Raw genomic sequence first — 23,993 nt, 5'->3', positions numbered from 1 at the left:
GCTGTGTATGTTAGAAGTACAGCAGTGCCATTTTGAATATTCACTGCGGCGGCCAGGGTCTTGCTGCAGCTGCCACATATCACAATGAACAGGTTAGGTCCCGGACTCTGTGGTGCACATACTGTCCCTCGGCACATCCCGTGCTTTATCCCGACCAGATGGGAAGCAGTGAAAGACTGGAAGTGGTGATCTTATCGCCTGTGCTTCATGCGGGACCATTAGCCGAGCATCCGCATCGACTGCGCTGCAGTCCATGCCCCCACATGTGTATTCTTTTACTCCTGTATGGAGCTCTATTACTTGACCTTTTTTTTAGGTGTTAATTGTACCTACGTACCAAACCACTGATCCTCCAAGTCTGCCTTACTGCTCAGCCTACGCTACCTTGAAAGAGACTGGGAAGACCAAATGTGATAAGCCCAAGTGTGATAAGCCCTTGCTTGTTCCTTGTTGGCCTCTCGGAACCCCCTCACTGGGTTTCTTCTGATCCTTCCAAGAAAAGGTGTACTGAAACTGATCTGAAGGAATCCAAGACCGACAGAGAATCTGTTTGCAGACTACCTTGGGGTCAGTATGTTATCAGAGTGCCAAGAGCTTGAACCAATCCCACTGGGTCTGAAAAAAGACTGCATCAAGAACTACGCCCAGCCACAATCCTCAAATTCTACCACTGAGAACCTTCCAGAAAACAACCTCCGGGACATTGGACCAGGCCAGGGGAGGATTATATGTGATGAAATCCCCTGTCTGATCTCACTGGCGGATGGTGGGGTTGCAGTTTGTTTCACAAGCCAGGTGATGCTGGCCCTAGAGGTGGCGTGGAGACCCATCAACCAATCTCCATACCAGTTGCAGAGGGAGTCTCACTTGAGTTACATTAGGACAGAGAGGGAGAGGGAGAGGCGAAAGGGCGGGGGTTTGAGTGTCCAGGCCCTAAATGATGGAAAGGCCTGCTGCAGTGGGAGTCTTGCGCTGAAGCACATTGGTGCACAACGCGAGAAAAGAGCAGAACCAGCTTGAACTGTGGGCACGAGGCCAGGTGACTGGGGAAGAAAAGTAGACTAGAGAGAAAAATGGGGGGGATGGGAGGAGGTCCTGGGAAAACAATACGCCCAGTGATTCTAGGGGGTGGAAGATGCTGGGTAGAGATTGGCTGGGGCCTGTAGAGAGAAAGAGGTTGGGGAAGTCCAGGGGCGGGTGGGTTGTTCCTGGGTAGAGCTAGGGCCCATGATTGGGGGGGAGGGTGAGACAGTCCTTGGGCGAGTAATATCAAGGGGTGTTGAGGATGGGCTGGTAAGAAAAGTATGGAGGAGGGGTTGGAGTCTCACAACCTCAATAGAGGAGTTGCGTTATGAGAAGGTTAACAGTAAAATGATAAAAACGGACGAGTGATCAAAATGGAGAGCTGAAGCTGAGAATTGCTGGGAGGAGGAAGGGAAGAGGATTGAAGATCTGAAGGAAAATGGAGTAGGGGGTTGGGGGTGGGGAGAGTGATCTGCAAGGGAAGTCTGAAATGTGTGGAGGAACGAGTCAAAGGCAGAATGTCGGAGGTGTTGGAGAAGCACCAGGATGGAGCAGATCCTCCACCCCACTTGGAACGAGCTTGTAGCATAAGATCGAGTTATTGAGTTGGAAGGTTTTAGAACCAGGACCTAGAGTGAGGGAGGGAGGGAGATGGTGAGAGGTCTAGAGAGGAACTTGTGGAGACAATAGGGTGTCTTCCTATGCCCCTGGGCATGAGTTTAAGGCCACCCCTTTCCCACCACCAGCTACATAATCCACCATCCAGCTCCACTCTAGATTTGATATCCGGGAGAGCGACTCCCTACTATTCCCCCCAGCTGCACAAGAACATCCCCAAGGAAGCTACCAACGCCAGGGTTTTATGGACTGCGAGAGATTTTGAAAGTCTTTGTTTTATGTTGGTCACTGTGCAGGGCACTTACTCCCACATTTGGCCTTTATCCTGGAAGGACCAGACGCGACCATACAAAGACCTAAAGGCGTTTTGTTTGGACTTTTCTTAAACCTTTCTTTCCAAGAGACACTGATGCCTATCCTGACCATGATGGAGTTACATTACTGAATGATTTTGGCTCCTAAGAGAATTGCCCTTGTTAACAGTCCTAATATAGATCTGTTGGGAAACATTCCTCATCTAGCTAATTTCTGATTCTTTTATGCTTTAGGCCGCAAGGCCTCTCTGTGGGACAGGGTGGTTACATTTTCAGGGCTGTGTTGCTGTACTGTCTCGTTCTTGGAAGTAGAAGGCGGAGGAGATGTACTTTGTCATTCTACGGTGCCGGGGCACACTTTCGGATGCCCCTTTATGTTGTCTTGTGCCTCCTCCGGGACATACTGATACGCTCTTATCTTTTTGCTGCAGATGAATCTTCTCTTAAAGGAGTATCTTATAGCGGGCCAAGTCCTGGAGGCTCAGCACTGCCTGCGGGAGCTGGAGGTCCCTCACTTCCACCATGAGCTGGTCTACGAGGTAGGTCACCATGTTTCCATGTATCAAGTCTACCGTTGCTTACTGGCCAGGAGTATGTTGCAGAGAGTCTAGCTGTGAACCTTTGGGGCTCGGGGAATTACTGTATACAGCGGCATAAAGCAACATCCGGTGCCTGCATGGACACTGTTCTATATGAATACTTTCTTTTTTGCTGCTTTCCTTTTATAGACTTCTATGGGGCACCCTTTCTTTCTGCTTTGGTTGGACTCCTGGCCTGACCATTTTTGGAGTTAAGAAAAGTCGTATGCTTTACGTCTCTTGTCTTTTTGCTCATTCTTATGGGCAAACTGATCACTACATGAGATTAACTGTCTTTGTGGATTTCTTGTATTATGACAACTGAACCTATCACCCTAAAGTGAAGTGTGATTATGATACTTTAAATCCTTATTGTTTTAGTAGTGGCTTTTTGGTTACATTTACAATGTGCATATGGTGGGCTGGTGCAGCTGTTATCTTTGGACCTTGTTTTATACTTTTTACTTGTGTACTGCTGCTTTTTCAGCATTTGGCTACTAAGAGAGGCTAGCACCCTTAACATGGCCGTGCCATGAGGTTTTCACCTTTCCTTTTGCCATACTCTTCTTTGCCCTTCTTCCTGCCCTCTCGGGTCTGCGATTTTCATATATTGGAAGACCTTTCCTGGGGAAAGCTGCTGCTTTCCTGGGCAAAGATGCAATTTGTGTGCGAGCCTGAATGTGAGGGCTGGGACTCTACACATCCTGGTGCCTGAATTTCTGTTGCTGGGCAGATGTGTTGGCCAGTGACTATCAATGATTGGATACCAGATCCATCCTTACCATTGGTTGACCTGAACAAGCTTCCAGTCCAAATCTTGGATAAAAAAGAGGACTCCTGGGTCCATTTCACAGATCATCTTTGGAGGCAAGACCCCGAAGAAAAATGCTAGACACTGATTGTTGGGACAGTTTTTCTGAAGTCCAACTAGGGGTTTAGTAAAACCATTCAACTGAGACCGTACAAGATTCCACTCTTAGTATAAGGCTGTACCACCTGAGTACATGGTAGCGTAGATGGAGCAGCCAGGCTTACCTTAGGAGGGAGAGAGGGCAGTAGAATCAGTACAATGAAATTGTAGTACACATCTGGTCCAAGGAAACAATGTGTTTTGTAAAAATACATGGTTTATTTAAATAGAAGTAGACCAAGATAAATCCTGGGTAAATGAGTAGCATCACAGATCCGATAAACAAGTACACAGACCAAAGCATAGTTGCACACCTGCACTGCCCCCCTGGCAACTCTTGCACTCGGGGACTGTTTCTGTATCCCTACAGCCCCTACTAGCACTTGACACCTGATGTCTGCACTTACTCTTGCACTTGCCACCAGCTGGCTGCACTTCTTATCCTATTTATTATCCTCATTAATTCACTGTTCATTCCATGTTCTGCACTGCCTCCCCCCTTTGTACTTTTCCTCTCCCCCCCCCCCCACCGCACTTGCGCAATCCTGGCCTAGTAGGATCGCTGTCTCTTTCCTCTGTTTCCCCTCCCTTGCCTCGTCACGCCTTGAAACGCCTGTGTACAGGCGCATTATAAATGCCATATCATATCGCATCATAGGCCTTGTTCCGAACACTAACAGTATTTCTAGGTAAATCAGACCTCATCATACACATTTAGTATAGACCACACCTATTCATGGGGAGTATAAACCATAAGTTACTTTTAGATTACTTTTTGTAATACAAGGGTAATAGACCCTGTCAATAATGCAGATCTACTCGGCAATCACATGATCAACCAACCTTGTTACCAGGATACTTTTCTGAAGAGTGGAACACTCATTCAAGGAACAGTATATACCTATGATAGCACACAGTTATACTAGGTAAGACCCTTTGGTGTATTAGTCAAATACAGTTGCTTTTCTGCTCAGTGGAACGCAGTCTACGATACGCAAGAACTCCAAACCCCTCTGCATTGTCCACAAGGCCTTCTGGGGCCTTGGGCCAAAATACCTTCAACTCTCTCTTCCTAAATATCTTCCTTCTCGAGCTCTTCGCTCATCCACCTCCAACTACCTCAGGGTCAGCCGCTTCTCCAAGCAACGAGCTGGGGGTAGATCTCTCTCCGCAGCAGGAGCCTCCCTCTGGAACAGCCTTCCTGCCTCCCTGAAACTTGAGGAGAACCATCCCCGGTTCCGGAAGCACCTCAAAACCTTCCTCTTTGCCTCCGCTTTCTCTCCCTCTCTCCCCTGCTAAAATCACTGAACCTGCACTGAATCTGCAACTGGCCACTCACCGATCTCGGTCCTTGGCCCAGCCACTCTTCCCTGCACAGCCTACCTGCACTACGGGACTGTCTCTGTATCCTACAGCCCCTTCTCCAGGCACTTACCTTGCACTTGCCACCAGCTGGCCCTATTATTTATCTTGTATTCTACTAACCATGTACTCCACTCTCCTTTTACTTGCCACCAGCTGGCCCTATTAATTATCTTGTATTCTACTAACCATGTACTGCACTTCCCCTCGCCCCTTCCCCTTGCACTTTTCCCAGTCCCCCTACCCTTGCACTTGCGCGATCTGAATGTCACCTGGCCTAGTAGGATCGTTGTCTGTTCTCCCCTTGTTAACCCCCCCGCCTCGTCGCGCCTTGAAACACTTGTGTATAGGCGCGTTACAAATGCCATATCATATCTTTACACTAATTTAGGATGCACCAGACAGAAAAAGGTCGGCTAAACCTAAAGAACACTTCAAGAATGGCACACAGCTAATCCTAGGCAGGTAAAACCTAAGGTTGTAATATACAGTTGCTTTTCAGATCAGTGGAACACCGACTAAGGTAAGCAATAACTCTTGAATGTATTTTAGGATTGCACACAGCTAACTCAAGTTAAGTAAAAGCTATATACTTTTTAAAGTAGCCATCAGCCACTTAAAGGTATGTATCTACCTAAGCCTCTTAGCATCTGTATAAAACGGACCAGGGAAAGCAAACCCCAATGTTCTATTTTATGAATTACTCATTGTTATTCTAGGTAGGAAAAACCTAGGGCAGACTTATTCTAAACCGGCTATACAGCAAGTTAGGGGTAGCAAGACCCAGTTGGGGGAACGTATACACCTATTCTCTAAAGGAAATAGTGAAGCCAACAGCATTACTTTTAGGAAAAAGGAAACACCAATGCACAGGTGAGTAAATTAACCTTCGATTTATATTTCAGAATGGCACAACACACTTTCTAGGTAAGTAAAAACTTTTGTAACTGTTCATTCTCAGTTGCATTTGCCAACTAACTCTTCGCAAGTAAGTACTTTTAAATGCTTGTTCTACTTTTCAAGACAGAATCCTTTTCTTATCCAGTCCTTCCCTAGTTTATTGCACAAGTTCTCTGAGGCAGAAGAGAGACCCTAGTGATCAAGGTGCCAGCTGTAGGCAGGGTGAGATAGGGTTCTGTTGGAGGCAAAAGACTGTTCAAACAAGTAGTTCACTTTAAAATTAGTTGGGGTCCAGGAACTTTGAAGAAGACACCCTAGGAGGATTCCAGCAGTAGGCCTGGGTAAACTGGACGAGAGGACTCCCAATTACAGAAAACACCCCAAAAGCTTTACAGAAATCACACAGGTTTAAGGTAAGGAAATACCCCAGCCAGCACAGTACCCGAGCACAGAAGAAGAGTTGCAGGAGGAAGAATTCAGGATCTGCAGCCAAAAACCCGGTCGATGGATTCCTCCGTCATGAAGACGGAAGACAGGATTTTGGAAGGGATTTTGCAGCCGTGATCAATGGGGAAAGGCTCCAGGCAAGAGTTTCTTTGTGGCTGGATGCGGTTTTGGTGTCCTTTTCAAGGGCCAGAAGAAGTCTGAATATCCCTGGCCGGATTCTCGTCATTTGCAAGGTCCAGTACTCTGGTGAGGGGACCTTTAGGGCTCAAATCGTGTCCCTTCAATTCCAGCAGGATGCCACAAGTTTCGGCTCGATTCTGAAGACCTGCACAGCACAATGGCTCAAGGTCCCAGAGTATTAAGGTATTGCAGCTCGTGAAAGTTGCTGCAGAACGTGGGATGGCTCAAAATGCATGTCTTCTTTAGTCTAATGGATCCCACCAGGGTCGGGGCTGTCCATTTTGGGACGCCCAGGTCGATTGGAAGGAAGGGTTACAGCAGAGGTTACACAGCAGGCTCTCCGCTGTAAATAGCTATGGCCTTCGTTTCTTCATCTTCCTCTTTGGTTTCAGCTCCAGTGGTCGACTTGTAAGCAGCTTCTAGGTTCAGAGCTTTTATCAGGAACAAAGCAGAACTTCTGCTTTATCTCCCCGCATTTTACAGCAAGGGCCGGTCTGGCTGTCCAATTGAGACAACCAGCCCCCCACAGGGAGTTGTTCCCTTTCAGGCAAGGACGAAGACCAAGGGCTGCACAGTGGTGGACTCCTACCTCGCTTCCTGCTTTTCCAGACACCCTGGAGCCTTGACTGGGAAGCCATAGGATTCTTGCTGAAGACGAAACAGCCACTGAGGTCGTTCCCACCTAGAATGGCAGGGAAAGACCTCAAACAGCAAGCACACAAATGACAAAAAAAGGAGCCCACCATTTTACCAAAATGGTGGCCCTTCTGTGCATTACTGAGGCTGAATTAACGAGTAATAAAGACTAAAGGTAAAACTACGGCCACCAGCCATTCATGTAAAACTCGCAATTTGTTAACAAAATGTTACCAGGTAATTAAGACGGGGGTTACATTGCATTTCCCCCCAGCCCCAGCACTCCACATAAGGTTGGGTGTGCTGACTCGTATATAAAATGTAAAGGAGGATGAAAATCCCTTTTACTACTTGGGAACTGTAGTTCACCCAAGTATAGGAAAGGGAAACGTACAGGGGAACCCATAGGGGCAACCCAGCCAAAGCCCAAAGGTTGTAGAAAACTTTAACCATACACTATGGGGAGACATAAAAAAGGTTTCCCCATAAAGAGTAAGACAAGGTGAGAGGGAAAAAAGATTCCCCTTCACTGAGGGACAAGGTAAAATGGTCCAAGCAAAACGTTCTGGTAGATTGATATGAAAATCTTACCCAACATTGATGACCCAAGGAAGACTCTTGTTGCTGACCAGCGCCAACTCCAGTGAAGTCCTGGTTAAACCCTGCTCCTCTATCCTAATTTCAAGAAGGCCTGTTAGAGGGATTAATCATGTGTATGCTTCCTCCCCTCTCCCAGTGAGACCCCCAGCACACGTTGCTGGACTCCTGGACCTTTTTCTTTCTATCCTGAATGAGGGGAGTGTTAGGCAAGATTGTATGCAGTACCCTTTGGGGGCACTACAACAACCCTGACCTCTTGGCAATAGGAACCCAACCTTTGGTATAAGTCTGTACTTCACAGGTTGGTAGTGTGGTTGAGTAGCCAGGCTTATCTTAAGAGGTGTCAATGTGAGCTGTAGGGGAGTTACACAGAGATGCACAGCGACAAGTAGTCAAACACTTACACACAAGGTTTCTCGAATAAACAATTATTAATTTATCAGTCAGTTAGAATAAGCCTTCTTCAGAAGGGAGCTATATAAAAGCAACCCACAAATTTACTTCAAAATACACACTTAGTTTCTAAATCAGTAGAGACCCTTTTGGGATGGCCCACAGTCACAACCTACACCTTCAGGTGACTTCAATAATTGGGGTGCTGGGGACATTAGTATCTTACTGTTGCATTTAGAATACTCTTAGAACTTGGTCAAAGGAAAAGGTTATTAGAACAAACAAGAGACCACAAATATTCTTAAGCAGGCAAATACTTTTGGATCCCCTAAGCAGAGTCCTTAACAGGTTAAGCCAAAGTCCTTGGGCAAAAGTCTTACATGGGCTGAAGCACTTCTGGTAGGTATGTAAGAAAAGTCTTTGCACAATGTTTTATAGTATGTGAAGAAAAGAATCAATGTAGGGCCTCAAGCTGTTAGACTTGTGAGTAGTAGAAGATGCAAGCAACTCTACAATAAGAGGTAAGTTCTCTGAGTTTACAGTACCATTTTGGATTGAAGAAAAGGTGCAGCAGATGACTTCTGTTCCTGTGCAACTCTGCAGATCTCTCTGTTCCTGGGCCTCAGTCGTGGGGACAAGAGGGAGGACTTCTGGGGACTCCTGCAATGGGACGGTCATCACTTGCAACCAGCAATCTTTCAAACAAGTGGTACTTCGATGTTTCAGCTCCTTGCAACTACCGCAAATAGCAACACTGCGGTTTCTGGCAGTCAAGATGGACTTTCTTTGCTTCTGGGGTCCCGCACTCTGAGGGGGCTGAGGCTCGGTCAGTCCTGCTTCCTGGGAGTCCAGAGGATCATTCTGGAGCTCTTGGCCAACTTAAAAGCAACATACACAATCTGGTGTTCCTCTGCCTGGCTATTCAGTTGTCAACAGCAACTCTGTGGAAATGCAACCAGCTCCGAGAGCATGTCCAGGTGGCTTACTTTGGAGTTGATTGGTCCCACCAACTCCAGGGGAGAAGTCGTCCTTTCAGGGGCTTCTGTGTTGATACAAATTAGTTTCAGCACAGCAGCAGGGCGTCACCGGGCAAACCAACGGTCCAGGAGTTGCAGCAGGCGTCCTCTTCAAACTTGGTTCCTTCGTGCAGTGGTCGACTCTACCTTCCAAGCCAAAAGCCTCACCTTTTTATTCAGTTCTCTCCCATTAATTCCAGCCTAGCAGTCAGTCGCCCAGCAGGGGGAGGCTGTCCTTGCCGGACAGTCAGCTGGCCGATCAGCACAGGGTGCATTTGGGTCTCCTAGGAGACTAAGCACAGGGAGTTTCCGGCACCGCCCTCACTTCCTGCCCCCACCAGATGCCCTGGAGCCAGAGGCGGCCTTCCCTTGTGAATCCCACCAAAGGAAAAGTGAACAAAGGGACCAAAATTGGTTTGACGTGCAGAGTAAATATCAAGAAGGACCTTTCCACAAAGAAATGGCGAAGAAAGACCGGGCCCGTTTGCCTAAAAATCCACCTTTGGGTGCTTTACTGCAGCTCCGAATGCACACCATAGTAGTTGAAAGTAAACCACTTGCACCAGCCATTCAGTGAGGAAAGAGTAACATAAATTCTTTTACATGAGAAGCTAGAAAAAGGGGATACTAAGTAACCCCTCCAGCACCCTATTGTAAGATACTGTGTGCTGGGTCTAGAAAGTTACAAATGTAAGTAAAGTCAATTTCACTTCACTGCTCTTGGAAAGAGTAGTTTATCCAAGAGAAGGTATTCAAACCTTTAAGAAATCTGACTTCCCTGTGCAGTGGCACAGTGCAGTGGCACTGAAGTTGCTTTGTCACACAATGTAAAAGATGATGCCTATGGAGTTTGTTAGACTCCACAACCAAAAGAAATAAAGAGTTCAAAAATCACATTAAAATACATTAGAGAGTGGGAGAAAGGGTCTCACTCTCTCCAGGTTAAAAAAAATCAAGTCCTCAAAATCCAGCAAAGTCGCTGGGGGCCTCTAAGGTAGAGGGAATTAGCACATTTCTGAAAATTCTCCCAAACAGGGAGCCTCTTTACTATGAAGTTTGCTTTCTTCCAGATCTCTTTAAAGGCATCTGTGTTTAACATTTTCAGTACACAGCATCTTATCTGCAGTGGTGCTGGGAACCCTTTGGGTTTTCCTTTGAGATTCTTTCACTATCCTTTCCAACTACTGTTGGATAGGGGGATACTTTGTATCCTTCCTAAAAACTAACCGTGGTTGTCCACGCCTAGGCTCCAGGGTTTCTGCATAGGCAGGAAGTGTGGGAGGAGTTTTACAACCCCTGCTCCTTGTCTGCCAGAGTGCCTGAATGGAACCAGTTCCCACTGGGAAGGTAGGAAGAGGGGAGGGGGGGGAGGAGACAGGTGGGGTGAATTGGTTGTCCTGATTGGACATCCACCCAACCCTTTCTGTAAAATGCTGTTTGCAGAGGAGTGAGTGGGGAAAACCGAATAAAGGGGAAGGATCCTTCGTTAGAAGGCAATTCGACCACTGGAACAGAACATCCAAAGCTGAAGGAAGACAACCAGAGACACCTGCAGACCCTTCCAGTAGCTGTGGAACGACCACTGCTGTCCCAACACTGTTTTCTTATCGACTGAGTAGCTCCGAAGATGACGACTCCTTCCCTTTGGCTGGTGGGACCAACCAGCCCTGAGACGAACTACAAATCGAGCCATCTCATGAGCTGCTGTGCCTCTCCAGAAATGCAGACCGCGAATACCTGGCAACCTCGACCCACTTGCAGTGCAAAGTCTTTGCGTGGCCGAATCCATCCAGAACTTGAGTAAACTCCAGTTGGACCTCCAGAGGCACTATCCAAAGTCCCCTAACCATAGTGCAGGACTTCAGAATTGAAAATCGACCGGGTGAGTACCATCCTTGGTTTGAGCTGATAAGGCCCCAAAACCGCAGACTGACCAAGGAGACCATGCCTAGTGAGAGACGGCTGCTGAGACATCCCATTCAGAGTCCTTACTTTCGTCATGAGACTGAGGAATCAGGAGACCGAGTCCATCACTGCTGCACAGAGGAGAATCCAGCTACTTTTACTCCTTCTAGCCTAAGGTACTGTGGGGTTAAAGGTAGATCTTACCTTCAGCCAGCTTATGTCCCTTTAGGGAGCCCTTTTGCAGGGTCCCTCGAACGTGTTATATTGCTACGTATCTTGCTCTAGAGACAGAAAGTCTCCTGAGGAACTTTGCTTTTTCTGCTACTTTGTAAGACTGGCTCCACTCATACACTGACTTTTTCATATAGATAGGGATTGGACTTTTAAAAGCATTAGGAGTTCTGAAAAGTGTCTCTAGAACGCTGTTGCTGTGTGTACAACCAAACTGTTTCCTTCCAAAATACTTTACAGTGATGTGGTTTTTCTAACTAAATACAATTCTCGTTTTCTCTGTAAAGTAACGCGAGCGCACCGTAGTACCGAAAATACGGTACAACGGTCAGTGTTAAACTCTGTAACAATTGTAACCGCAAGCACCGACTACGAAGTAATCACCTTTGAAAGTATTAGTAAGAATTCCGATGTGTGTTGGTTAGTGAAAGAGTATTTATCTACCTGCCTTGTGTAAATAAGAATAAATGTATATTTTTAATATAACATTTACTGTGTAAGTTTCTTTGGACTATTGTGTTTACTGGGTTCAGTGTACTGCTCTACAGCTCACATCTTGTTACCATGCACTGCCATTCTACCGAGATCCTTTTGGTAGTACAGACTTCTACTAAGAGCTGGGGGCCTGTATGCTAAGGGATAGTTTTATGAACTCTTACCTCAAGTGGACTTAAGGAAAACTCCACTAACAATGCTCTCATAGGTGCTTGACTGACCAGCTCACTTTTGTCTACCTTGCTACATGCGTCTCCATTCCGAGTAGAGCTGTGAAACTTTGCAGATCTTCTGCTTGTGTCACAAGTCACTTGCTCCTTTCGGCCTTCTCACAGCAGGGGAAGCTGTGCTGGGCCTGCTCCTGTGTTTGCCAATGAAAGATCACTGTTGCTGCCTTACCATGGTAGCCTTCATTGAATCTTGTTGTCTTAATGTCCCTGAGGTATCCCGTGGCCGTCTGTCCCGCAGAAGTCTTCATCTCTTTGGTTGTTCTAATGGGAGCTGTCCGGAGCCGATTCCCAAGTACCATGGCCGACCGTAACTAAAACCCTCGAAATAAAGGATCTAATTTGTTTACACAACCCTCATGAAAGGAACCAAGACGATAACAAATCTCCAACAAAGTTTAGTATCTCCACAAGTGGTATCCATAGAACACAATGTTGGGAGGGGTGGGGGGTGTTGCGAGTTAACATACTAGTTGTCTCCCAGAGGGTATCGAGGTCGTAAAGGCCTAACCTGTCACCACCCAAGGTGGGATATAGACACCCCCTCCCAAACCACAGAAGCCAAATGGAAGGAGCCCTCCCAACTTGGTTGGCACAGGTTTCTAATTACCAAAGTTTTAGCGGTCCACGGGACAGCCAATGGGGGTCGGGGGGGTGCGAGGGGTAGGGAAGAGGTTGTGGATAGGTATGGCGGAAGGGGGGAAATGGGGAAACCGGAAGGAGGATTAGGGTACATAGTTTGGATAGGGTGGGGGAGTTTGGGGAATGATTCCTACACACCTGGCCACTCTTAATTGTGGCTGTACACATGCGAACTCGCACACAACAGTAGGATGCTGGAGTAATGTCCTGTTCCACCCCTTGTTGGCTCTACCATCCACACATGATGCACCACCCGCCCAAGATTTTCAGTGTGAAGGGTAACCCCTACTGACCTGTAGTAGTTTGGCCCTGTTGTGACCCAAAGCTGGGTCTGCAGGTCAAAGGATAGACTGGGAGCCGGGAGGAATCTTCAGTTACTTTAATCAGGTGGTAAATGGGAGATTCTTCAGATGATTCAGGATCAGAGCTGAGCCCACTGCTCCCACCACCCAGGCTGCATAATCTCAACTGCCCCTGGGTGGAACACTCACCACACAGCATTCCACACAATCCTACCCAAACACTCCATTCATGACGTCACCACTCGGGCACTCCTCATACATACTCCCAAGGGGACAGGGAGGACAGAGTGTAACCGTTAACACTGCCCTTCCTTCACCCGACACAAGAACCAACACCTCTCCTACAAAACACTCACAGGCAATGCGCAACACACATACCATCATCCAGTTCCAGGCACCCAGTGGAGTGTTTCCAACATGACAAACCAACAGAGGACAAGACCCAGCCGCCTCAACTACTCTCACAACCTTACAAGAAAACACTGATCACCTTCCATTCCCCACCGCCACCAGGGAACCTCGCAGCTGCCACTTACGAGCACAACCGGCCCCACCGTGGGCATCCACACCTTACACAACTACAAACCCTCAAAGAACTCTTGACTCCTTTTATTCAACCCCTGCCGCGGACAACCTCCCTACATCGGGATAAACCAGGTCCTGCCCTATCAGAGCAAGCACTAACTATAAACAATCACCACGGGGCGATCTTAATTAGGCACCAGGACCCATATACCACACAGACATGCCAGACAACAAGCAGCTCACTCGCACTTCACTCATCACCAAGGCCACTGCAACTTGAGGAATTCCAAACTAACTACCCAAACACCGATTCCAGATTGGTGGTCGTTCCAACCTGAGCCATCAGCAGTCCAGTCTTAACACAACTCTAACAACGACAAAAAAAAAAACCGGCAACTAGATGGAAAAGTCAAATTTGCCCATACATCACAGGGAAGCACCACCGACAAATGACACTCCCTGCGAATCAATTTAAGAAAACAGGAAAACATACCCAAGCCAACTCACAACTTGGATAACGCACCACGATACTCTTGAGGTCAAACTCCCCCCCCACAATACACTACATCAGACTACAAGGAATGAGGGCGTCCCCACACTCTCGTGCCGCGCAGCATGCAGGCAGCGTCCTGCCAAACACCCACGTGGTACAACACTTAGACATGAACCAACATGCCCCTACACAGGTTAGGGCTTTCCATTCCTTCGCCGAATCCCCCTCCTGAACACTGACATCATAGTGACGCTGACCTAAGGGCCGTATGAAGCTCCAATGCCCCAACCGCCATCTCGTCTTCCTCCAGAGCTGTATGGGTCACACAGCAACCTCGCAGTTCAACACCCTCCGGACACCATGGTAAGATCCTTCCTATAACTCAGTACCATAGCTGGCACACTTGGTAGTTCGGTCGCTCTCTATGTTGCACCCTCTTCAAAGCATCTTGATGCATCTCATAGACGACTCTGGCACCCAATAGTCATCGGATGACTCCAGGCTCATAGACCTCTGCACCAACACTGGCACCCTCATGGCACAATCCAGGTCTAGCTACACTAATTTCTGTGCCATCATCGCTTTGCTTTCTAATTCTAGGTGCCAGTCAGTATTCCCTCACGTCACTGGATGCTTGACAGTTACTCCATTACATCCCTGGGTGCTTCCCGGACAGTCTCTCTCTCACGTTACTGGGTGCCCACTTTCTCTCCTCTGTGCTTCTCCGTGGGAGCAACAAGGGCACCCTCTTAGCCCATGGGTGGTGGGACTCATCATGGGGGACAGTGGACTCCCTCCCCTTCTAACAGTGTCTCTTGATCCTGCGCTGCACCCCCCACAGCAATCTCCTTTCTCCTTAGTCAGTCCCTCTTTTTTCCTTTGTCTTCACTCCCACTGGCCCCAAACGCACAGGTACGGGTCAGTAGCTTCTTTTCTTGGATTCCCATCAAGACCACCTCGTCACCAATTTATGTTGTGAAAGCTGGGTCTGCAGGTCAAAGGATAGACTGGGAGCCGGGAGGAATCTTCTGTTGCTTTAATCAGATGATACATAGGAGATTCTTCAGATATCTTCAGGATCAGAGCTGAGCCCACTGGCTCCCACCACCCAGGCTACATAATCTCAACTGCCCCTGGGTAAAACACTCGCCACACAGCATTCCACACAATCCTACCCAAACACTCCAGTCATGACATCACCACTCGGGCACTCCTCATACATACTCCAAGGGGGACAGGGAGGACAGAGTGTCGCCCTTAACAGGCCCCAACCTTCTTAACATGACACCTGGATTTCTGCACACAAGCAACATGAACATAACGAACCTATTAAATGGTAAGCACAAATGCTAACATGACATGAAAGCAACTTGAGACCATGTGTTTTACATCAGATCTGCAACATATTCACAAACATTTTGCAACTTGGGCTGATAGCGGTTAAGTTTACTTAACTGAGGCCCGGGAGCCCCGTGAGGCGTCCCGGGTGAATGATGAGCTGTGCTGGTTCAGTCGTTCACCGCCGTGCCCGGGCTGTAATTAAATCACTGCTGCAGGAAACAGCCTGACCATGTTTTCCGTGCCGGTGCTAGTCTCTGCTCCCCAGTGCTTCCAGGGAGAAGTCTGCCAGGATTCCCGAGTTGCCATAGCTCACTGCTGCAGCCTGGGGAGCTCACAATCATTGTACGCTCCTACGCCCGCGCCTCCAACCATCAATTACCAGCATCTGCCATGGGCGGAGGCGGCCTTATAAGCCCTCCAGATTTCAACGTGCGGCACAGGACATGGGCCCCTAGACCTCTGGGAAATGCAATCCAGGGGCCCAAAAACACACAATGCCACAACTTAATCGGCCAATTTTTGATGACTTTGGCCACAAGCACCCACACTCGTTACATAACCCTAACTCACTCTGACCTGACCTCTGGTGGGTTGAGCCTTGTTTAAGGATCCCTCCCTCGGCCTATACTAGTGTGTTGAGCCTTGTTTTTTATTAATCATAACCACTGGCACTGCACATCTCTATGTATACCGATCTGAAGCGTGAATACTCTGCAAATGTTGTTTTTTTTTTTGTTTTTTTTGGGCGGAAGGCCCCAAATCATCCAAGGGTTGGACTTAAGAGTGTTGGCGTTTTTCTAAGGTTCACCTGTGGTAGGACTTTACTTTCACTTGGTATACACCCTTGAATTTCTAGTGTAGGCCTGTACCACTCATGGTTTTGGTAGTGTGACAGGGCAGCCAGGCGTATCTTAGGAGGGAGATGTGCGCTGTAGGTTATTGCAGAGAACCTAAGAGTATACATAGGCCCAAAGAAACGCATGCACACTTGCAGCGATATCAAAATATTTATTTACTTCCAAGTTAATGAGCACAATAGAAATTGAAAACCAATGCACTAATCCAGGTGAATAAACCACACTGTAAAAACGTATAAGGTTGATGAATGCAATTCAAAGAGAAGTTGAATCACTGTTCGAGTATGAGTGAACAACACCAACGGTAAGCACTTTTTAAGACTTGTAAGACCTAGGTATGAGTTCTTTAAAGTCAGATTGGAGGGAAAGCAGGTAATACAAAGCAGTCAAAAGGGCAAAGTTCCAGAGGATTCTTTAGTTAGAAATAAGTAGCAAGCATTTGTTGGTAAAAAGAGTTCAGGGACCTCGGAGAAAGCTTGTTGAATGCGCACAAGTCTTGGGCTTCAGCGAATGTGTATGGGCTAATGCCCTAATACTGGAATTGGCACTCGGGCCGAAAATTGAGCCACGGAACGACTCAAGGTAAGTATTACCAAGAATCCTACAGTACCTGAGGAGCAAGGAAGATGAGGAAGCTGGGCGCCTTCACGATGCAGCAGCTGTAGATCCGGGTCACCTGTTCGTTGGTTGTGGTGACGAAAGGAGGCGTTCTTGAAGGGATTTCACAGCAGCAGTCAGAGACGGGATACCCCGCAAAGGTTTCTTAGTGCTCCAACGCAAATCTGTGGTTTTGGTGTCTTTTCACAAACCCCAATGAGGAAAGGTTGCTGCCCGGTCGATTCGCCTCGTTTGCTTGGTCCGGCACACTGGTGAGGGGGCTTTGAGGAGTGAAATCTTGCTTCTGGCGGTCTAGGAGGAGTCCACCAAAGTTTTGGAAAAATAATTTTTTGACACAATGATGCACCGCAAAGTGGTCACCGGTCCCAGAGTATTGGCAGTTTGCAGCCCAGGAAGGTCGCAGGTCGTCGTGGGATGGCTCAAAATGCAGGTCATGTCAATGCTGATAGTTCTCACCAGCCCAAGGGAAGGAGTCTTCGTCTTCGGAGCTCCTCTGTCACATGGAAGAAAGGGTCAGCACAGCAGCGGTCACTCAGCAAGCATCTCTAGTCGCTGGAAGTAGCTACAGATGTCTTCTCTTCCTCTTTGTATTCGGTTTCAGTGGTCGACTGTCTCAGCCTCGGAATCCTCGTCTTTTATCAAAGAACTCAGCCAATCAGCAGTCATGCAACATTCAAACTTCAGGACAGCAAGCCTCCCGGTTGGAACTGGATCCAGACAAGCATGCCAGAAGACCAAGACCAGCAGAGTTTCAGGATCCTCTCCTGCTTCCTGTCCTCAGACACTGGGGCCTTGTTGGGCTTCTCAAAGGATTCCTGCTGAAGACCAACATCAAGCCAGGACCCCTCCACACCCATCATGAATTGGTCGAAAAGACAGCTACCATTTTGAGTCAATGGTCCACCTTCTGTGCATTACCGTGACTGAGCACAGCCAGGTAGGAAAAATACACATAAGTTGGTAGAATATATCTACAACCAGCAGCCATTCAGGTATTCTTGTAACTGTAACCAAAGAAATACAGGAGCAGTGAGAAAGGGGATACAGTGTAACCTCTCAGCACTCCACATAGGGTGTTGTGTACTGATATCACAAAAGAAAAGGTAAGAATGGTAAAGGGTAAGGGTTCCCTCTATCCTTGGGAACATGTGTTCTGACAAGGAAGATCAAATAAAAAGGGAAGCCCAAAGGGCCCTAGCAACACTGCACAAAAGGTTCTGTGTGCTGCAAAAGTAAATCGGATGCCTTAGATGGAGGAAATCATGACTCTATAAAATAAAGTACAAAAATAATGAACATGTGTTTGACAACCATAGTCCGAGCAAAAGAAATGAGTAAGTGGGGGGGGGTGTGGAGAGGGGAATGATTCCACTCACCCAGGAGAACAGACCAGAAAATCCAGCAAAAAGTGCTGGGTGTCTCTCGGAGATTTGATACAAATGAAAAATCTCCCTAACAATGGGAAGCTGTTCTGTGATAATTCTGAAGAGTGCTGTCTATTTCTATGCATCAGAGTACTGTGATTTGTGCAGTCAATTTCTATGCATCCGAGTACTTACCTTTGTTGCACAGGTCATTGTGTCAAATGCTGTTCTATCTCTCTCCTAGGGGCGATTCTATAGATCTGTTTATGGGTTTTGTGCTATAGGAATTCTGGGTAAATATTTTATGTGCTAGGCATCTAATCCAAAGGCCTAATGCTACTATTTTTATTTTTGTACTTGGCTGTCTAATTTAAATAACTGGTGTTGCTCTGTGTGGACTCATTGCAACCCTAGACTACTTGCACCCTTCCTGAGACTAACCTTTGCCACCCTGCTACTGACCTTGATTGGGATTGGCTACCCTCTCTTTCCTGTTCACCATAATAGGGTGGACTTCCAAAATCCTTCCACCAGCACTGTTTTAGGAAATCCATCTTTAACACTTGGCTTCCCTTTCTTGTCTGGTGTGTTGGCCCCCCATGAGGGTCAGTAGTTTTAGTGCGCTCAACAGAAGGTTGTACAAAGCCTGCCTTAACAGATGTCAATGCTTCTTTCAGTCCCATCCCATGCCCAGTCAAGGCGATCTGTGTTAGTGGATGTAGAGTTGGGTCGTTTCCTGAGAATCCGTTTCCCTGTTCATTATTGGGGTCCCCAATTCACAGATTCATCCTTCATGGGTTGAAGTGTGGCTCTAGGGAATTGCCAAGCCCATGAACCTGGATGTCTTGAGTTTTATACTAACTGGAAATCGAATTCCTTGTGGCCTTTCCCAAGCCAGAGTCTGATGCCTAGTTAAGATGTCTGCAAGGTCTTCAAAATCTACAGTGACGCACAATGGATCTCTGTCTACGGATTGCCTGTGTCTGAACAACGGTGGGCTAACTGACGGTCAAAGGCTTTGAAGGCTTCCATTGCTCCATGCATTCTCTTGCATTTTGTTTTGGAATGCTACAAAGAATGCATCGTGCTCCTTAAGGGATGCATGCACATTCGCTAAGAGTCCAGGCTTGTTCTTGGCTTTTCAGAGACCATCCTTGACAGTTGTAAGTAAACTTCATGGGCTATACTGCATGCATTCTTGAAACACTATGCCATAGATGCAAGGCCTCGAGTGGACACACTGGTGGTAGTGATTTTAATTTTCATGTTTGCACTGCAGTGCTGCCTTTTTAACATTAGTCGCCCTCGCCCCCTGAAAAGGAGCAAAATGGCTGTAATTAAGCTCCCTGCCTGACTGTGCTTGTGGATGGTGGGGACATGGAGGGGGTGATGCATGAGGAGAATCCCAGGGCTGAACCCCGAAGACCACAAATGGAAGGCAAGGGTTTGTCCCCAGAAAACTGTAGTTACTCCTGCTCATTTAAGAAAACTGGTGTGGCGTTCTTTTCCACGCTGCTATGCTCCGTTCTCCTTCCCTAAATATCTGGCTTTTGCACAGTTGGATGCAAAAAAAAATAGTCCCAATGCAAACTCTATCCCCGTGATGACCACTTAAAATGTCCTTGACATCTTCAATAACTATTAGCCGCCCCCACCCCCATCCTGCAACACCTCAGTCGCCAGCTAATGCTATCCCAACCTCTGTCCAAGCCCAAAGGCACCTGGTTGAACTATGAAGGAAATCTATTGAGGCTAATCTGCGAACTAACACCCCACGTATAAATGAAATAAAAGTGTTTACTTCAGAGCATATGACGAGCATTAAATGTATAAATCCTCGAACCAGCTAAAAGACTCAAATAAAAATAGCTCTAAGCTGAAATGCGCACCCACTGTTGATCTCAAATTTAATAGAACACTACAAATCAGATCAGTTTGCCCTCCCAGACACAACCATTCCGGCCCTGAAACCTTGGCAGCCATTCCTGATGGGTACGTCCTCATGAGTGACCATAGACCGCAAGCCTGTGGAGGTGAAGCTGTTGTATGTTTGTCATCATTGCACGTCTAGAATATACGAAGTCAAAACATCCAAGGATGCGAAATACTAGCCCCAAGGTACATCTACTCCTGTTTATTGAACGATAATCATCTATCACTCACCAGCATTAAAGATGGACTTCACTGCTGAATTGCTTAAAACCATCTTTTCCATTAGTCCGGACAACAGATGATCATGGGGCGACTTTAACCAAGGTTTTAATGGCTCGCTGGTCAAGAAGACCCTTATGGAATATGCTGCATGTTCATTAGTTGGATGTTTATAAAGGATGACTCCATCACAGGAACAACCTTTCAGGTGGGTGGGATTATAAATTGCTTGTCCAGAGGATCGTTAAAACCTAGGTTGAAGTTGTCCCATGATAGGTTGTCTGCTGGGCTGACTAATGGAGAGCATTCTACGTAGAATACCACTTCTTCCATCCGAAGCCAACCTAGCTATATCCCCTCCAACAATGCATGGAGTCGACCCATCAAGAGCTCCCATTGATGACTTGGGCAATATAATATTGAAATCAATATAAAGTACCTCAATATAACAAATATTTCCAAATGTGCCCCAATTGGAATAAATGGTACAATGCCTCCTTATGAAAGATTAAAATCTGCATTCGATCGTTGGAAAGGAAACGGCATAAAGAGCCAGCAATGAGTAATCTTGCTCTGAAAAGATTACCCCTAGACTAAAAGCCGGGTATTGTAGAAGCCAGAGGAGCTTGTTTTGAACATTGAATCAACACGGCCCAAAGCACTCTCAAAAAAAAAAAAAAAACATTTTGCACCAATTTACCACCCCATAGGCATGCAATACCTCTATTCTGGCATCCAAAGAGTGGTGTAATTCCTTGGTAGCTACTTTTCAATGTAAAATTGCAGATCTTAAGAGCATAATTAACTCGAAAAGTGCAACACCAGAACCATTGATGAACCATTCCTCTGCTCAGGGGGGAGCTGTAAACCATGTTATCCGCTCACGAGATGGAATAACGAGCAATGCTGGCATGGGATTCAATATCCAATGTTATCCAGTCACGAGATGGAATAACGAGCAATGCTGGCATGGGATTCAATATCCAATGTTATCCACTCACGAGATGGAATAACGAGCAATGCTGGCATGGAACTCCATTTCTCCCCAGCTACGACGGACCAGGTAATCAACACAATAACATTCATGAACCCGACATGTCTGCGAGAACCCTACCCGTCAACTGTAGTTAAGCAATACGTTTTAAGTGCAGCCCCCTTCATCTTGACATTTATTAACCAGACATGTGCCGAAGGACACATCCAGCTGATCCTAAGACAACCTGGATCTCTTCTCTCATGAAACAAACATTATTGGATCCTTATGATGCAAACAATTCTAGTCCTATTTCAAACTGCTTGTTTTTACTGAAAATCTTGCACACTCCAAAATCACCTAAAACAAAACCAATTGTTGGGTGACTAGCAATCTGGCTGGTTCAACAGCATTACTTATGCTATTAGACTTGTCTGCTGCATTTGATACCCTGAAACACCCTATCCTTATTGGGTGTGAGACAGGCATGGTATCAAGAGAGACACAGGCTCAAAGATAATCGTTTCAAAACCTTTATTTACTAAAGTTCCTAGGTTGGTGTAATGCGTAACTGCCCTAACACTAAAGGGATGGTTGCCTTAACTGATGTTTCTAATTGCCATCGACGTCTGGAAGTCCAAAATAAAATCAGTCTGTGTCTAAACCTATGCTTGCTCTCACTCTTTGACAAAAAATGTGTTTAGGAAGTCTTTCAAGAGCAAAAAGTGGTGGTTCAACAAACATTGGAAACCACGATTGGTTTCAGGTGGTCTTCACCAGGTCTAGGTTGGTCACTTTCAAAAGGATGAGTTCAATCAAAAGGGACTGTTCATAGGACCTTCTCTATAGTTCAACCAATGTCAATGTCTTTAATGTCTTGGGGTTCCCTTCTCCACGCTTTAGTCCTTCCAAGTTCAAATCCTAAACAAAAAAAAAACAGTTCTTTGTTTAAGCGTCTCAGGGATCCCTTCCCCAAGCTTCAATTTCTTCAGTAACCCAAATAATCAAGATTACACTTTGATAGACTTCGTACGGTTCCCTTCCCCAAGCTTGGGCCTCCAAGTTCAAGACACAAGTTTAGTTTGTCAGGAGGTACCTTTCTTTCATGTTCAGTCCTTTCAAGGGGTAGCATCAGAGACTTTGAAAAAATGCCAGGTTCTTTGCTCCTCCTAAGCGCAACCATTCCAAGCTTTAACCCCGCTCTTATTTCCTGCTCTTCCTTTTCTTAATAGTTTGCCTTCAGGTCCTTTCTGCACCCCTTCTTGTTCCCCTCTGTTTTCTTGACTTCTTTCTTGTGCCCACTGGCACCTTTCGTTCCTTCTCCTGCACACTTGCACTTTCCTCTCCTTCTTGTACCCACTGGCACCTTTCGTTCCTTCTCCTGCACACTTTAACTTTCCTCTCCTTTTTGTACCCACTGGCACCTTCCTTAAATACCTCCAGGCACACTTGCACCATCTTTGTCCCTTTTTGTGACCTCTGGCACTTTCTCCAACTTTCTCTTGCACACTTGCCCTCCCTTTACCTTTCCGCGCCCACTGGCACCTTTTCCAGCATTCCTGTGCACACTTTCCACTCTGCTGGGTCATTGCACCCTTCCCGCTCGTTTCGGGTCACTTGCGCCCTCTTTATTAGTTTTCACCTTGCACGCTCTGCTTTTCTTGCTTTCTTTAACTTTCTCTTGATCATGTTACTCTTCTTTAATGCTACATTGCTTGACTAGTTTCCTTTTCATTTCTTTTCTCACTTCAGCCGGCCGCATGCTCCTGAGTCTCTCCCTCTCGAGACTCGCCCGGGCAGCAGTGTGTTGACAAGCAGTCCTTTCTGGTTGTGTGGTCCTGAGGTCACGGTCTCGCCATCTTCCCCCTCAAACTCTTTGGGCCAGCACAGGTCCCAAGGGGATGAGCAATGTTCCGACCGCCAATAGCAGCCTGCAGGGTGGTTCATTCCGGCTCCCTGGAGACACTACTCCCAGCCCACGCAGTGGCCCCTCACAAACACTGGGCCAGTGTTTCAGCTTGCCATTATCCTCTAGGCCGTAGAGTCTGCTGCTCTCTGCTTCATGGCTTCTCTGGTCCAGACGTAACCAGCTTGCTCTCACCTGTGTTGAACCACCCCCTTTTATAGATGAAAAAAACATTCAAGTCGATTCAGGTGTGAGTGACAATTGGTAACTGCCTGTCTCTGTCAATGGGACAACTTTCTACAGCCGGTTTCCCTTACACTCCCCATGTTATTCCGGTTGCCTCTGGGAGGGGGAAATGGAATGAGTTTGGAAATACCCCATGAAAGCTGAAGGAAAGGGTTTTGAGGTAGGATTAGAAAAGGAGAATACCATGTCTCACTCATATATGGTCTCCTCCCAATTCCCAGTGACCCTCCACTCGGGTGATCCTCCTTCGCTTGTCCTTACCCCCCCCTTCCACACCCCTCCACTGGGTCAGGATCCAAAAGCAATGCCCTTCACTGGCTACCTGACTAGTGGATCCCAGGGGAATAGGTGGGAGAACACCGTCAGGTTTCTCGCATAGGACACTGAAAATTGTAGCCAGAACTGGCCTCCAAATGTATTCATTCCTTTCTGAAAGATCGAATACCTGCAGTGCAAAATTGGTTTGTTTGAATCACATATAGCATTCATTGCATTGTGACACATGGGGCAGGCATGGTGCTATTATTATTAAACCTATACCTGAAACACTTACACGATTGGCTTCTTACCAGCACACAGCTTTCAAAAATATGCCGCTGATTCATTTTATTTTTATTTTTCTTACTTTAGCAAAGACGGCCTCAAACAAAATCAGGAGTACATTGAATACATTTTCAAAAACATTGAACTGTGGATGAATACTAACTGAGCCTCAACAGCCAGAAAACAATGCTTAATTA

The 23,993-nt window shown here is 46.8% G+C and overlaps 1 protein-coding gene across 2 annotated transcripts in view; it reads left to right on the top strand.

The window, feature by feature from the left end:
- Window positions 1-23,993, top strand: part of LOC138516989 (programmed cell death protein 4-like) — a 141,515-nt gene that overhangs the window by 86,763 nt on the left and 30,759 nt on the right. For both annotated transcript variants that reach the window (XM_069632482.1, XM_069632483.1), the window contains exon 9: window positions 2,387-2,494. In XM_069632482.1, the coding sequence (XP_069488583.1) occupies window positions 2,387-2,494 (108 nt within the window). The remainder of the gene's footprint in view (window positions 1-2,386; window positions 2,495-23,993) is intronic.

Source organism: Ambystoma mexicanum, chromosome 6q, assembly GCF_040938575.1.
Source record: "Ambystoma mexicanum isolate Mex_15411 chromosome 6q, UKY_AmexF1_1, whole genome shotgun sequence".
NCBI classification, from domain to species: Eukaryota; Metazoa; Chordata; class Amphibia; order Caudata; family Ambystomatidae; genus Ambystoma; species Ambystoma mexicanum.
Note: the sequence above shows the minus strand (reverse complement) of the source record. Positions and strands in the feature narration are given on the sequence as shown.